Source organism: Chiloscyllium punctatum, chromosome 26 (genome assembly GCF_047496795.1).
Source record: "Chiloscyllium punctatum isolate Juve2018m chromosome 26, sChiPun1.3, whole genome shotgun sequence".
NCBI lineage: Eukaryota > Metazoa > Chordata > Chondrichthyes > Orectolobiformes > Hemiscylliidae > Chiloscyllium > Chiloscyllium punctatum.
In genome coordinates, this window is record NC_092764.1 from 25,918,901 (window position 1) to 25,932,103 (window position 13,203).

Genomic DNA, 13,203 nt, shown 5'->3' on the forward strand with positions numbered 1-13,203 from the left:
TTGCCCTATAATGGTAGTGTTGTCCCAGTCGAATTCATGTTGCTTGTCATCTGCGTGTGTGGCTACTAAGGATAGCTGGTCGTGTCGTTTCGTGGCTAGTTGGTGTTCATGGATACGGATCGTTAGCTGTCTTCCTGTTTGTCCTATGTAGTGTTTTGTGCAGTCCTTGCATGGGATTTTGGACACTACATTGGTTTTGCTCATTTGGGTATCGGTCCTTCGTTCTGGTGAGTTGTTGTCTGAGAGTAGCTGTTGGTTTGTGTGCTGTTATGAGTCCTAGTGGTCGCAGTAGTCTGGCTGTCAGTTTGGAAATGCTCCTGATGTATGGTAGTGTGGCTAGTCCTTTGGGTTGCGGCATGTCCTCGTTCCGTTGTCTTTCCCTTAGGCATCTGTTGATGAAATTGCAAGGGTATCCGTTTTTGGCGAATACTTTGTATAGGTGTTCCTCTTCCTCTTTTTGCAGTTCTGGTGTGCTGCAGTGTGTTGTAGCCCTTTTGAATAGTGTCTTGATGCAACTTGGTTTGTGTGTGTTGGGGTGGTTGCTTTCATAGTTTAGGACTTGGTCTGTGTGTGTGGCTTTCCTGTAAACCTTTGTGGTGAATTTTCCGTTCGGTGTTCTCTGTACCATCACATCTAGGAATGGGAGTTGGTTGTCCTTTTCTTCCTCTCTAGTGAATCGGATTCCTGTGAGTGTGGCATTGATGATCTGGTGTGTGTTCTCTATTTCTGTGTTTTTAATTATTACAAAGGTGTCATCCACATATCTGACCCAGAGTTTGGGTTGAATTTGTGGTAAGACTGTTTGTTCTAACTTTTGCATTACTGCTTCTGCTATGAGTCCAGAGATCGGTGAGCCCATGGGTGTTCCGTTGATTTGTTCGTATATCTGGTTGTTGAATGTGAAGTGTGTTGTGAGGCACAAGTCCAGTAGTTTAAGTATGCCATCTTTGTTGATAGGTTCAACGTCCTGTTGTCTGTTATATGTCTGTCCAGCAGGTTGGCTATTGTTTCTCTGGCTAGGGTTTTGTCGATGGAGGTGAACAGTGCCGTTACATTGAATGAGACCATAGTTTCTTCCTTGTCTATGTATGTATTTCTGATGATGTCCAAGAATTCCTGTGTCAATTGTATAGATTGTCTGGATCCACTGATCAGGTGTTTCAGTTTCTGCTGTAGTTCTTTAGACAGTTTGTGTGATGGTGTCCCTGGTAGTGATACTATGGGTTTGAGTGGGATGTCTGGTTTGTGCACTTTGGGTAGTCCATAAAATCTGGGGGTGTTGTTGCTTTCAGGTTTCATTCTTTGTAGGTCAGACCTGGTTATCTGTCCGTTTTTTTGTAGATTCCTCAGTGTGTTGCTTATCCTATTGGTGAGCTGTGGGGTGGGGTCAAACTCCCTCTTTTGGTAGGTGATGGTATCTGCAAGTAGTTGTTGTGCTTTTTGGATGTAATCTGCTTTGTCCTGGATGACCGTCATTCTGCCTTTGTCTGCTGGTAGTATGATTATGTTCTTATCGTTTCTTAGTGATTTTAGTGCTTCCCTCTCCTTGGTGTTGAGGTTATGTGTTTGTCTTTTTCTTGTTATCAGAGGTACGATACTTTGTCTCACTGTTTGTTGTGTCTCTTCTGTCAGTCCATTGCTCCTGAGTGTGCATTCTAGTGCTGCTAGGAAGTCTGCTGTCTTGGCGTCCCTGTGGTTGTAGTTGAGTCCCTTGGCCAGCATTGTTCTTTCCGTGTCTGTGAGCTGTCTGTGGGAGAGGTTTTTAACCCAGGTGTGTGTTGTGGTGTCCTCCTCGTTGTGTGTTAGTTTGCCCATTTTTTCTTTTAGTGCCATTTTTTTGCGGTGTGTTGTCCTGTTCTGTCCTATGGTGACGGCCTGTTCTATGGTCCGGGTCCATTCCTGATTGGTGGTTTTTGAAATTAACGATTTTTGGCGCGCAATTTCTTGTCTGTATTTGTATAGTCTGTTGTGAGCGTCTGTAATCATTACCTGGATCATCCTGAAACCATTCTGCTTGGCTGTGTCCCTGGCTTGTGGATTGTTGACTAGTGGTCTGTATCTGACACATGGTGGAAGGATTCGATTCTTTCGGCATTCATGCAGGAACCGGAGTTGTTCATATGTGGCACTTAGGCGGTTGGCACAGGATTCCCATTTCCTGGCTTGTCTTAGCGTCTCTCACCCGTAGGTGTTCAAAGTTTGGTAGAAGATTTGTAGCTCGGGTGCTTGTTGTTGTGGTTCTGTTCGCCGAGCTGGGAATTTGTCTTGCAAACGTTTTGTCCCCTGTCTAGGTGACATCCTCAGTGCTTGGGGACCTCCTGTGAAACGCTTCTGAGCTGTTTCCTCCGGCATTTATAGTGGCCTGTCTCTGCCGCTTCCGGTTGTCAGTTCCAGCTGTCCACTGTAGTGGCCGGTATATTGGGTCCAGGTCGATGTGTTTGTTGATAGAGTCTGTGGATGAGTGCCATGCCTCTAGGAATTCCCTGGCTGTTCTCTGTTTGGCTTGCCCTATAATGGTAGTGTTGTCCCAGTCGAATTCATGTTGCTTGTCATCTGCGTGTGTGGCTACTAAGGATAGCTGGTCGTGTCGTTTCGTGGCTAGTTGGTGTTCATGGATACGGATCGTTAGCTGTCTTCCTGTTTGTCCTATGTAGTGTTTTGTGCAGTCCTTGCATGGGATTTTGTACACTACATTGGTTTTGCTCATGCTGGTGGATTCCCATTACCGTGGCAACAAGTCACAATGCCTCCATCAGCATTCTCCAAGTCACCATGTTGACCCAGGAAAGTCTTGTTGGTGACAAGGGCTTTTCAATGTGCATAAAGGCAACAATCCTACAATGAGAGACACTCTGCAACAGACCATCAGTTCCTCAGGCAATGGACAAAACAGGGGAGAGGGAAGCCCCCTGTTACTCACTGGAGTGTATCTTCTGATTCATGGAGTCTGTTTTGCGTTCTCCACACTGTGGCCATCATGAGGGCACATACCTGCTCACTACTCACAAGATTTATTGATGATTCTTTTACATAGCTCTGCAGGAGTCATTCCTGCTGTTAAATGCATCTTCAGTTGTGTGGTTTTAAGAGAATGGTTAGTTAGAATAGTGAAGTTGGAAATCGTAAATTTGATGTTAACTCAGTGGGTTAATCTTAGGGTTTTCTGGCTAAGTGCGGGTTGAATCAAGTTTTAGGAGGGTTTTTCACCATACGACCATTTGAGATGCCTTGCAATATTGAACTAAAATTGCCTCATTAACTACCTACCCTGCTCTTATGGAGTCCCTCATGCTCAATTCTAGTTCCAGTTTACCATTGTTCCCAGAATGTCGCAATGCTCAGTAAACATCTGCTAAAAGACCAACTGTTGTGTACCTGGACAACAGCTGGCAGTCCAGTAATGCCCCTCTATGGCAACATAATAACCCAGAAGCCACAAAACCATATTGTGTTGAGTACATCACCAGCATGCCTGACACTCCCTCACACATGCAACCCCATTCTCTCACCCTAGTCCCTGCTTTAATTGTTGTAAAGATCATGATATTGTATCTTTGTGCTCTTTAACTGTGAACAGAAATGAGCAAGAGCTGATTTGAAACCATGGATTTACAAGGATGATTGCATGTTTTGAAAGCAAATAATATGATGCCTTTTGCAATCTCACTTTATTTTGCAGTGGGTTCCAGCAATGTCCTGATGGATTGGAGCCGAGTGGCTGTTTACAAATGAAACTGATTTGTGTGTGCTAGTGGCCACTTATTAATAACAAAGGTCTTGGCATTAATAAGATCTTTAACAAGCCATAATACCCCTTTTTAGGCAACTTGCTGCTGCACAGCAAGAAACTGAGCTCACTGTGCAGCCAATCGCACCACAGCCCATGTTGTTCAGGCTCCTGTAAATTTCTACCCAGTGTCATGCACTGACTGATGTCATAATCCACTTACTCAGTGTATTTTCAACATACAGTTCTAATGCTTGCACATCTGACTTTCCCAAATGGAGACCAGTACACACTGAGTCATAAGGCAAGGTGGTCTCGACCTGGCATGGTGGTTTTCTTCAGTGGAGGCTTTGGCTCAGTATTCCAGTGGCCTGGCATGGTGTTCTCATCCTGGAATGCTGGTCTTATCCCAGCTGTATCTTAGGGGATTCTATCATTCCTTAATCGGCTTTACCTGAAACCAGGAGAAAGTGAGGACTGCAGATGCTGGAGATCAGAGCTGAAAATGTGTTGCTGGAAAAGCGCAGCAGGTCAGGCAGCATCCAAGGAGCAGGAGAATCGACGTTTCGGGCATCAGCCCTTCTTCAGGAATTCCTGAAGAAGGGCTGATGCCCGAAACATCGATTCTCCTGTTCCTTGGATGCTGCCTGACCTGCTGTGCTTTTCCAGCAACACATTTTCAGCTTTACCTGAAACCAGGAGTGTTAACTGAACTGTGATAAATTTTGACTTAATTTTACTTTTCTTTAATACTGTGTATGACTTCTGTCACTAATGTAGGTGCTGTGATGCGGCGACTTCTAAAACTTCTCATTGTACTTTTCATGTAAAAGTACACGTGACAATAAATTTCTACTCTATTCTTTAAAAAAAAAAGGTATTCATGCATATTTTGCAATCAATCGCCATCAAGAGCTTCAGGGAGTTAAATTCTTTGGTGATTTTGTTCAAGAACTGGCTGATTGTTTACTCACGAGAACTTCAGTCGGATGTTTCCATCTTAATCTTGAAGGAGTCATGAGTTTTGGTTATAATTCTAATTTTGCAATCGGACTGTGGTGTAAATCAACTTGAAATGTATAAGTTGTGCTCAAATCCCAACATGCAAGCAGAAAGCAGTGTTAAATAAATTCTTTCCACGAGGATACCTTGCACCATTCAGGATTTTCATTAATTAAAATGTGATTCTAATTTTATTTCATTTAACAAGCTTTCAAGCAGTTCTTTGGATCTGCAGAGACCATTATGGATTTTTTACAGAATTCTTTTTCTCAGCGAATGTTGCATTTTGTGTTCACAGCACAAATAAAAATCAGCAGTTTGACCAGAGTTCAGAACACACCCTGCAGAACACCCATGTGAGCAGATTAAAACTTGCAAGCTAACAAGTTATTCTACTTTCACAATGTACAACTGGTCCTTATGAATCTATAAGTACAGCCTTAATGTGTAAAGCACAAAAGAATTCATCAGTTGTCAATTCTGCATCCAATATTAAAAACAGCAATGGTAAATTGCACACCTTAGCTGTTGTACTTGCTCCTCGGCGATGTCCTGTAAAAACCGTCACCAAATAGCGGTACTGGGCAAATGGGTCATTATCAGCAAGTAGTGTTATTTTCGCCTTTCATTTTTAAGTTGAAAAGAAAGAGAATTGGATTTTAAAAATGACAGAGTCTCAAATACAGTTCACTTGAGCAAAGTCTTATTTTAAAGAAAAAACGGTAAACAGTCGTATCATTTTGATAACAATAATATGTTAGCTCTTCCCAAGTCTTAAAGGATTTTATACCTTATGCTATCTATTTGTAAGTTTTCTCTACCTAGTTAGGCTTTGTGATTGACAGGACCATGGGAAAGTAAAGAGATAAATGGTAAATGTGAGATTGTTAGAGTGCACAGATTGCACTGTAACAGACTAGATATCTGCTGGAAAAGTGGATAGTTGGACAAATGATACAAGGGTACCATGACATAAAAATGTAGCTAATTAAATATGCCAAGTATAGACATTTGAATTTAAAATTAATTTGTTTATATTAAGTGTGTTTGTCCCTGTATTTTATTTCTAGTGCCTCAATGTTTACTTTCTGATTTGGCTAATTTATCGATCACAACTTCAGAAAATCATCAAATCACATCACAACCATTACATATTAATAATCACAAATTACATATGAGGTTGCGAAAATGACAAATGCTCCTAACTCCCTGAACCAGCTTCAATGCACACTCCTGGATCCTTAATTGTTTGGTCGAATGCTCTCTGACAGCATTGTATAGTTCATCTATTACTGGGTTGGATGTAGTGGAAGTGATAAGAGTTCTTGATTGTCAGCTGGAGAGCTGATGACGCCTCCAGATCTCTTTTCTTTAGGAAGGCTGACCGGTTCTCATGCTACCCTAGGCCCTTCCTGGGAACCAGGAATCTCAGGACAGAGTTTCTACCCTTGAGGCGAAAGTGAGGACTGCAGATGCTGGAGATCAGAATCAAGATTAGAGTGGTGCTGGAAAAGCACAGCAGGTCAGGCAGCATCCGAGGAGCAGGAAAATTGACATTTCGGGTGAAATCCCTTCATTCCTGATGAAGGACCTTTGCCCAAAATTCGATTTTGGCTGACCTGCTGTGCTTTTCCAGCACCACTCTAACCTTGACTTCTACCCTTGAGGAACTGCTGGCCAATCAGGAGCTGGCAACTGTGCTTGCTCAACACCAGTGATAGGAGGCTGTAGCTGCTGCAGAAAAGACACCCTCCTGAGGATCAGGATCATGGAATGATCTGGACATCAAGCAAGCAATGGTGGGTAGGCGTTTACAGGGTAAGGATTGTAGGAGACTATGTCAGTAGCAATACCTGGTTGCTGACTCTAAAAAGGGAGTCTCTCTTCCCAATGCTGAGTCTTTCTATCAGACATTGAGTGTTTGAACAAAGGACACACCCCCAGCCCAAGCTCACTCCAATTAGACCTGCAAGTAGCCCTGTATTGGCTTGCTTGCTTACTGTGTTCCCAAAGAAAGATCCACTGATAGCAAGATGAGGCCATTAAGGAGGAATGAAATGCCCATTTAAGGTTTTCTTGCCTTGGGCTTAATTGGAATGGTGGTTGCTAGGCAACACAATCCACTCTCTCCCACATAATTAATGCCGCCCACCATCAAGCTTGCTATTGGGGAGTACGTTAAATTCCAGCTGCATGATGTCAAATAAATGTTGTGTTTAAAATTGGAATCAATTATTGGAATCACTTCTGTTTAAAGAGAGAAACACACAATGAGATGAAATGGCTGAGAGGCAAAAGAGAGAAATAGATTGAAAGTGGAGATTTTTAAACTGACTGACTATATAACTCACCTTGGTCATATCTTGCTTATCTTTCCTTCTTGCCCAAACCACAGCAAGGATGTACAGCCCAAAAATGCAGGCAACTGTTGTAACAACAACTGGGTTATCAACAAAAGTGGCGAACAGTTCTGCTGTCTTGCTGACATCAACTGCATTGGGCATGACAAAAAAGGAGCTGCTGAAGAAGGTGAGGTGGTTGCATAGGCACTGAGTATTCTGTAGTGTTGTTAAAGGGCCCACCTTGAATATAGAACAGAAAAATGAGGAAACATACACTAACAAACATGCATCTTCCTGCTGAAACAAAAATAAATTGCTGGAAGAGCTCATCAGGTCTGGCAGCATCTGTGAAAAGAGATCAGAATTAACGTATCGGGTCTGGTGACCTTTCCTCAGAATTGACGGTAGCTAGGGAAAATGTTGGTTAATATGCAGAAGATATGGTGGGGTAGTAAACAATAGGTGGGGTTACAGCCCAAAGAGAGATTAGAACAGTTGGATAGATAAAAGAGTGGATAATGATCTATCTTGGAGGGTGACTAGCTGTTAATGGAGACCGTTAGTGGCTCCAATAGGTAGAGTGTAATGACAGACTATGTAATAACAAGGCCTGGTGTGTGGGTAGGGTATAGGAGAGTTCAGGCCCTAAAATTATTGAACTTGATATTGAGTCCAGAGAGCTACAGAGTACCCAAGTGGAAAATGAGGTGCTGTTCTTCCAGCTTGCATTGAGCTCCACTGGAGCACTGCAGCAAGCCTGACACAGAGATGTTGGCCAGAGAACAGGATGGTGTGTTAAAGATTAGATTAGATTCCCTACAGTATGGAAACAGGACCTTCAGCCCAACAAGTCCACTCTGACCCTCCAAAGAGTAACCCACACAGATCTATTCCCCTATATTTACCCCCGACTAATGCACCTAAACTACATATCCCTGAACACTATGGGCAATTTAGCATGGCCAATTCACCTGACCTGCACATCTTTGGACTGTGGGAGGAAGGCAGAGCACCCAGAGGAAACCCACACATATACAGAAAGAATGTTCAAATTCCACACAGACAGTCACCCAAGGTGGGAATCAAACCTGGGTCCCTGGTGCTGTGAGGCAGCAGTGCCAGCCGCTGAGCCACTACATCAAGTGGGAGGCAACTGAAACCTCATGGTTTATTTTGCGGGTGGAACATCGATGTGCTGCAAAGTGGTCACCCAGTCTATGCTTCATTTCCCCACTGTAGAGAAGACCACATTGTGAGCAATGAATGCTAGATTTTCAGAGGTGCAGGTAAAGTGCATCACCTGCAAGGTATATTTGGGCCTTTGAATACTAAGGAGGGAGGAGATAAATGTGCAGGTGTTACAATTTCGGCAGTTGCAGGGATAGAACATAAGACCTAGGAGCAGGAGAAGGCCATTTGGTCCTTCGAGCCTGCTCTGCCACTCAATAAGATCACGGCTAATCTTGTCGTGGACTCAACTCCACTTACCCGTGTTTTTAACATATCCCTTAATTCCTTTATTTTTCAAAGAAGTGTCTACCTTAGCTTTAAGATTGATTACTGAAGTAGCGTCAACTACTTCCCAGGGCAAGGAGTTCCATAGATTAACAACCCTTTGGATGAAGAAGTTCCTTTTCAGTTCAATTCTGCTTCCTCTAATCTTGAGGCCATGTCCTCTTGTCCTAGTCTCACCCACCAGTCGAAAAATTATTCCTGATGAAGGGTTTATGCCTAAAACATCGATTCTCCTGCTCCTCGGATGCTGCCTGACCTGCAGTGCTTTTCCAGCACCGCACTCTCGACTCTGATGTCCAGCATCTGCCGTCCTCACTTTCTACCACCAGTAGAAATATCCTACCTATTTCTATTTTATCAATTCCCTTCATAATGTTATGTTTCTATAAGGTCCCGCCTCATTCTTCTGAATTCCAATGAATATAATCCCAGTGTATTCAGCTTCCCCTCATAAGCTAACCCCGTCAACTCTGGAATCAACCTAGTGAACCTCCTCTGCACCCCCTCCAGTGCCAATACATCCTTTCTTAAGGTGAAAGTGAGGACTGCAGATGCTGGAGATTAGAGTCGAGAGTGTGGTGCTGGAAAAGCACAGCAGGTCAGGCTGCACCTGAGGAGCAGGAAAATTGATGTTTTGGGCAAAAGCCCTTCATCAGGAATGAGGCTGGGAGCCCCAGGGGTGGAGAAATAAATGGGAGGGGGGTGGGGCTGGGGAGAAGGTAGCTGAGAGTGCGATAGGTGGATGGGAGGGGGGGGGGGGGTTGTTAAAGTAATAGGTCAGAGGGGAGGATAGTGCAAATAGGTGGGAAAGAAGATGGACAGGTGGGACAGGGCATGAGGGTAGTGCTGAGCTGGAAGGTTGGAACTGGGATAAGGTGGGGGGAGGAGAAATGAGGAAACTGGTGAAATCCACATTGATGCCATGTGGTTGGAGAGTGCCAAGACAAAAGATGAGGTGTTCTTCCTCCGTCGTTGGGTGGTAAGGGAGTGGTGATGGAGGAGGCCCAAGACCTGCATGTCCTCGCCAGAGTGGGAGGGTCAACTGATGTGTTCAGCCAAGGGGCAGTGGGGTTGGTTGGTGCGGGTGTCCTGGAGATGTTTTCTGAAGCGCTCTGCCAGTAGGCGTCCTGTCTCCCCAATGTAGAGGAGACCGCATAGGGAGCAATAGACAGAGTAAATGATATTTGTGGAAGTGCAGGTGATACTTTGATGGATGTGGAAGGACCCTTCCATTCAATATATCTATGTTCCTTGCAAAGATTCACAGTCTTCTGCATACTTTGCTCTGCCACTCATCTTCGCGTCATCGGCAAACTTTGACACAGTACACGTGGTCCCCAACTCCAAATCATCTATATAAATTGTAAATAATTGTGGTCCCAACACAAATCCCTGAGGCACACCACTAATCACTGATTGCCCGTCAGAATAATACTCATTTATCCCCACTGTTTGCTTCTTGTCAGTCAACCAATCCTCTATCCACACTAATACTTGACTCCTAACACCATGCATCCTTATCTTATGTAACAACCTAATGTGCAGCACCTTGTCAAAGGCCTTTTGGAAATCTAGGTACATCACATCTACTGGGTCCCCCGTTATTCACCTTGCTTGAAATGTCTTCATAGTTTTCCAAACGCATGACCTGCCCTTCATGAACTATGCTGCATCTGTACAATGGGACAATTTCTTTTGAGATGCTCTGCTATTTCTTTCTTGATAACAGGCTCAAGCATCCTCCCCCCTGCAGAGGTTAAGCTCAATAGTCTAGAATTCCCCACCTTTGTCTACTTCCATTTTTAAACAGTGGTGTCACACTTACTATTTTCCAATCTGCTGGGACTGCCCAGAGTCCAACGAATTTTAGAAAATCACCACCAGTCCACTTGCTATTTCTCCCGCCATTTCTTTTAGTACCCTGAGATACATTCCATCAGGGCCAGGAGACTTACCTATCTTTGGATTACCCAACACTAACTCTTCCCTCTTCCATAATAATAATTGTTTCCAGATCCTCACCTACCTTCGTCTCTTTGTCACTTACTGGCATGTTATTAGTATCCTCCACTGGGAAGACTGATACAAATTACCTGTTCAATGCCTCGGCCATTTCATCATGTCCCATAACTAACTGCCCCTTCTCAGCCTTTACTTAGCCATTATTCTTCATTTTATATATTAATAGAAACTTTTGCTATCTGTCTTTATATTCTGTGCTAGTTTTTTTTTCTCATACTCTAGCTTACTTTTCTTTAAAGCTCTTTTTTGTGGCTTTCTGTTGACCTTTCAAGTTTTCCAATCTTCTAGACTCCTGCTGATTATTTCCTTAGGAGAAAGTGAGGACTGCAGATGCTGGAGATCAGAGCTGAAAATGTGTTGTTGGAAAAGCTCAGCAGGTCAGGCAGCATCCAAGGAGCAGGAGAATCAACGTTTCGGGCATGAGCCCTCCTGAAGAAGGGCTGCTGCTCCTTGGATGCTGCCTGACCTGCTGCGCTTTTCCAGCAACACATTTTCAGCGCTGCCTTATTTCCTTAGACACCAATGGCAGCTTACCTCTCCTCTTACAGTTCTTTCTTCTCACCTGAATATACTTTTGCTGAGCACTTCGAAAAATTTCTTGGAAGGTCCTGCACTGCTCGTCAACTGTCGCATCATAAAGTCTCTGTTTCCAGTCTACTCTAGCCAGCTCCTCCCTCATTCTATCATAGTCCCCTTTATTCAAGCACAGGACCCTGGTATAGGATTTTATCTTCACACTCTCCAGCTTTATTTTAAATCCAACTATACTGTGATCATTCCTTCCAAGAGGATCCCTAACTATGAGGTCATTAATTATTCCTGTCTCATTACACAGGACCAGATCTAGGATAGCTTGCTCCCTCATTGGTTCCATTACATACTGTTCAAGAAAACTATCATAGATACACTCAACAAACCCCCCTCAAGGCTACCCTGACCGAGCTGGTTCGATCAATCTACATGCAGATTAAAATCTCCCATGATAATAGCTGTACCATTTTCGCTGGCATCAATTATTTCCTTATTTATTACCCACTCCAATGTGATGTTATTATTTGGTGGCCTATAGACTACACCTATCAGTGACATTTTCTTCTCGGAATTCCTAATTTCCAACCAAATGGATTCTACTTCATGCTCCATAGAACCTATATCATCTCTCAGCACTGCCCTGATGTTGCCCTTGAATATCAGAACTACACCACCTCCCTGCATTCCTGTCTGTCCTTCCGAATAGTCTGGTACTCCCGGATATTTAATGCCCAGTCATGACCATTCTGCAACCATGTCTCCATGATGGCTACCAAATCATATGCGTTCATGATGATTCATGCCAGTAACTTATCAACAGTGTTACGAATGCTATGAGCATTCAGCCACAGTGCCTTTATGTTAGCTTTCTTACTGTCATGGTTCACAATATCTGTAACATCTCCTGAACTATACTTCATTTTTGCTTTTATCATAGTCTGCGTTGTATTTAAACCTGTCTGCATATATATTAACCTGCTGCTTACCTTTTCATTTATCACCATAAATGTTGCTTTCTGTTGCTTTCTGTTTCCCTTCCCCACAACTCACAAGTTTAAAGTCCTAGTGACCACCCTATTTATCCTTTTTGTTAGAAGACTGGTTCCAGGTCGGTTCAGGTGGAGACCATCCCATCAGCGCAGATCTGCCTGGTTCCAAAACTGATACCAATGCCCCACGAAGTGGAACCCTTCTTTCCCACAATATTCCCTTAGCCACATCTTTACTTCCCTAATTTTCTTGTCCCTAAGACAATTTACACATGGCAATCCAGAGATGATGACCTTTGAGGACTTGTTCCTTAATTTAGTTCCAAGTGCTCGATAATCCCCAAACAGGTTCTCCATCCTAGCCTTGCCTATGTTGTTAGTCCCAACGTGGACCTCCCCCTCCCACTCCAGTATCCTTTCAAGCTGGTCAGAGATATCCTGCAACCTGGCACCGGGCAGGCAACATACCACGCAGACTTCAGATCCAGCTTGCAAAGGATTCTATCTGTCCCCCTAATTATAGAATCCTCTATAATTACCACTTGTCTTTTTGCTCCCCCCTCTTGAATGGCCTTCTGCACAATGGCGTTGTGGTCAGCTGGCTCATCCTCCCCGCAACCCTTTTCCTCATCCACACAGGGAGCAAGAATCTCATACCTGTTGTCAAAAACTGAGGCTTCTTGACTCCTGAACTTAGGATCCCTCTACCTGCCTCACTTGCAATAACACCCTGTTGTCCCTGATCACTAACTGAACTTGAATCACTGAAGGGCTTTTGCCCGAAATGTCGATTCTCCAGCTCCTTGGATGCTGCCTGATCTGCTGTGCTTTTCCAGCATCACACTCTCAACTCCTTAAAACGACAGCGGAACAAAGTGAACATAAGAGAATTAAAACAATGGAAGAGCTGCTTAAACAAAAAACGCTCAAACAAACAAAATTAAATTTATAGTCATTTTGTTCCTGATCTGTATTTGTCTCAACTCAATTCTTTTTGCATTTTTGGAAACATCTTTACAGCTAATCTGACAAATTAATTATTATACATTAGTAATGGTAAAATTATTCAAATGCA

The 13,203-nt window shown here is 43.5% G+C and overlaps 1 protein-coding gene across 1 annotated transcript in view; it reads right to left on the reverse strand.

Moving 5' to 3' along the window:
• The window catches only part of LOC140496344 (polycystin-1-like protein 2), a 136,392-nt gene that overhangs the window by 47,317 nt on the left and 75,872 nt on the right, over positions 1-13,203 (reverse strand). The window contains exons 24-25 of the mRNA XM_072595961.1: positions 7,081-7,311; positions 5,250-5,351 (exon numbers count right to left, since the gene is read on the reverse strand). Coding sequence (XP_072452062.1) covers positions 5,250-5,351; positions 7,081-7,311 — 333 coding nt within the window. The remainder of the gene's footprint in view (positions 1-5,249; positions 5,352-7,080; positions 7,312-13,203) is intronic.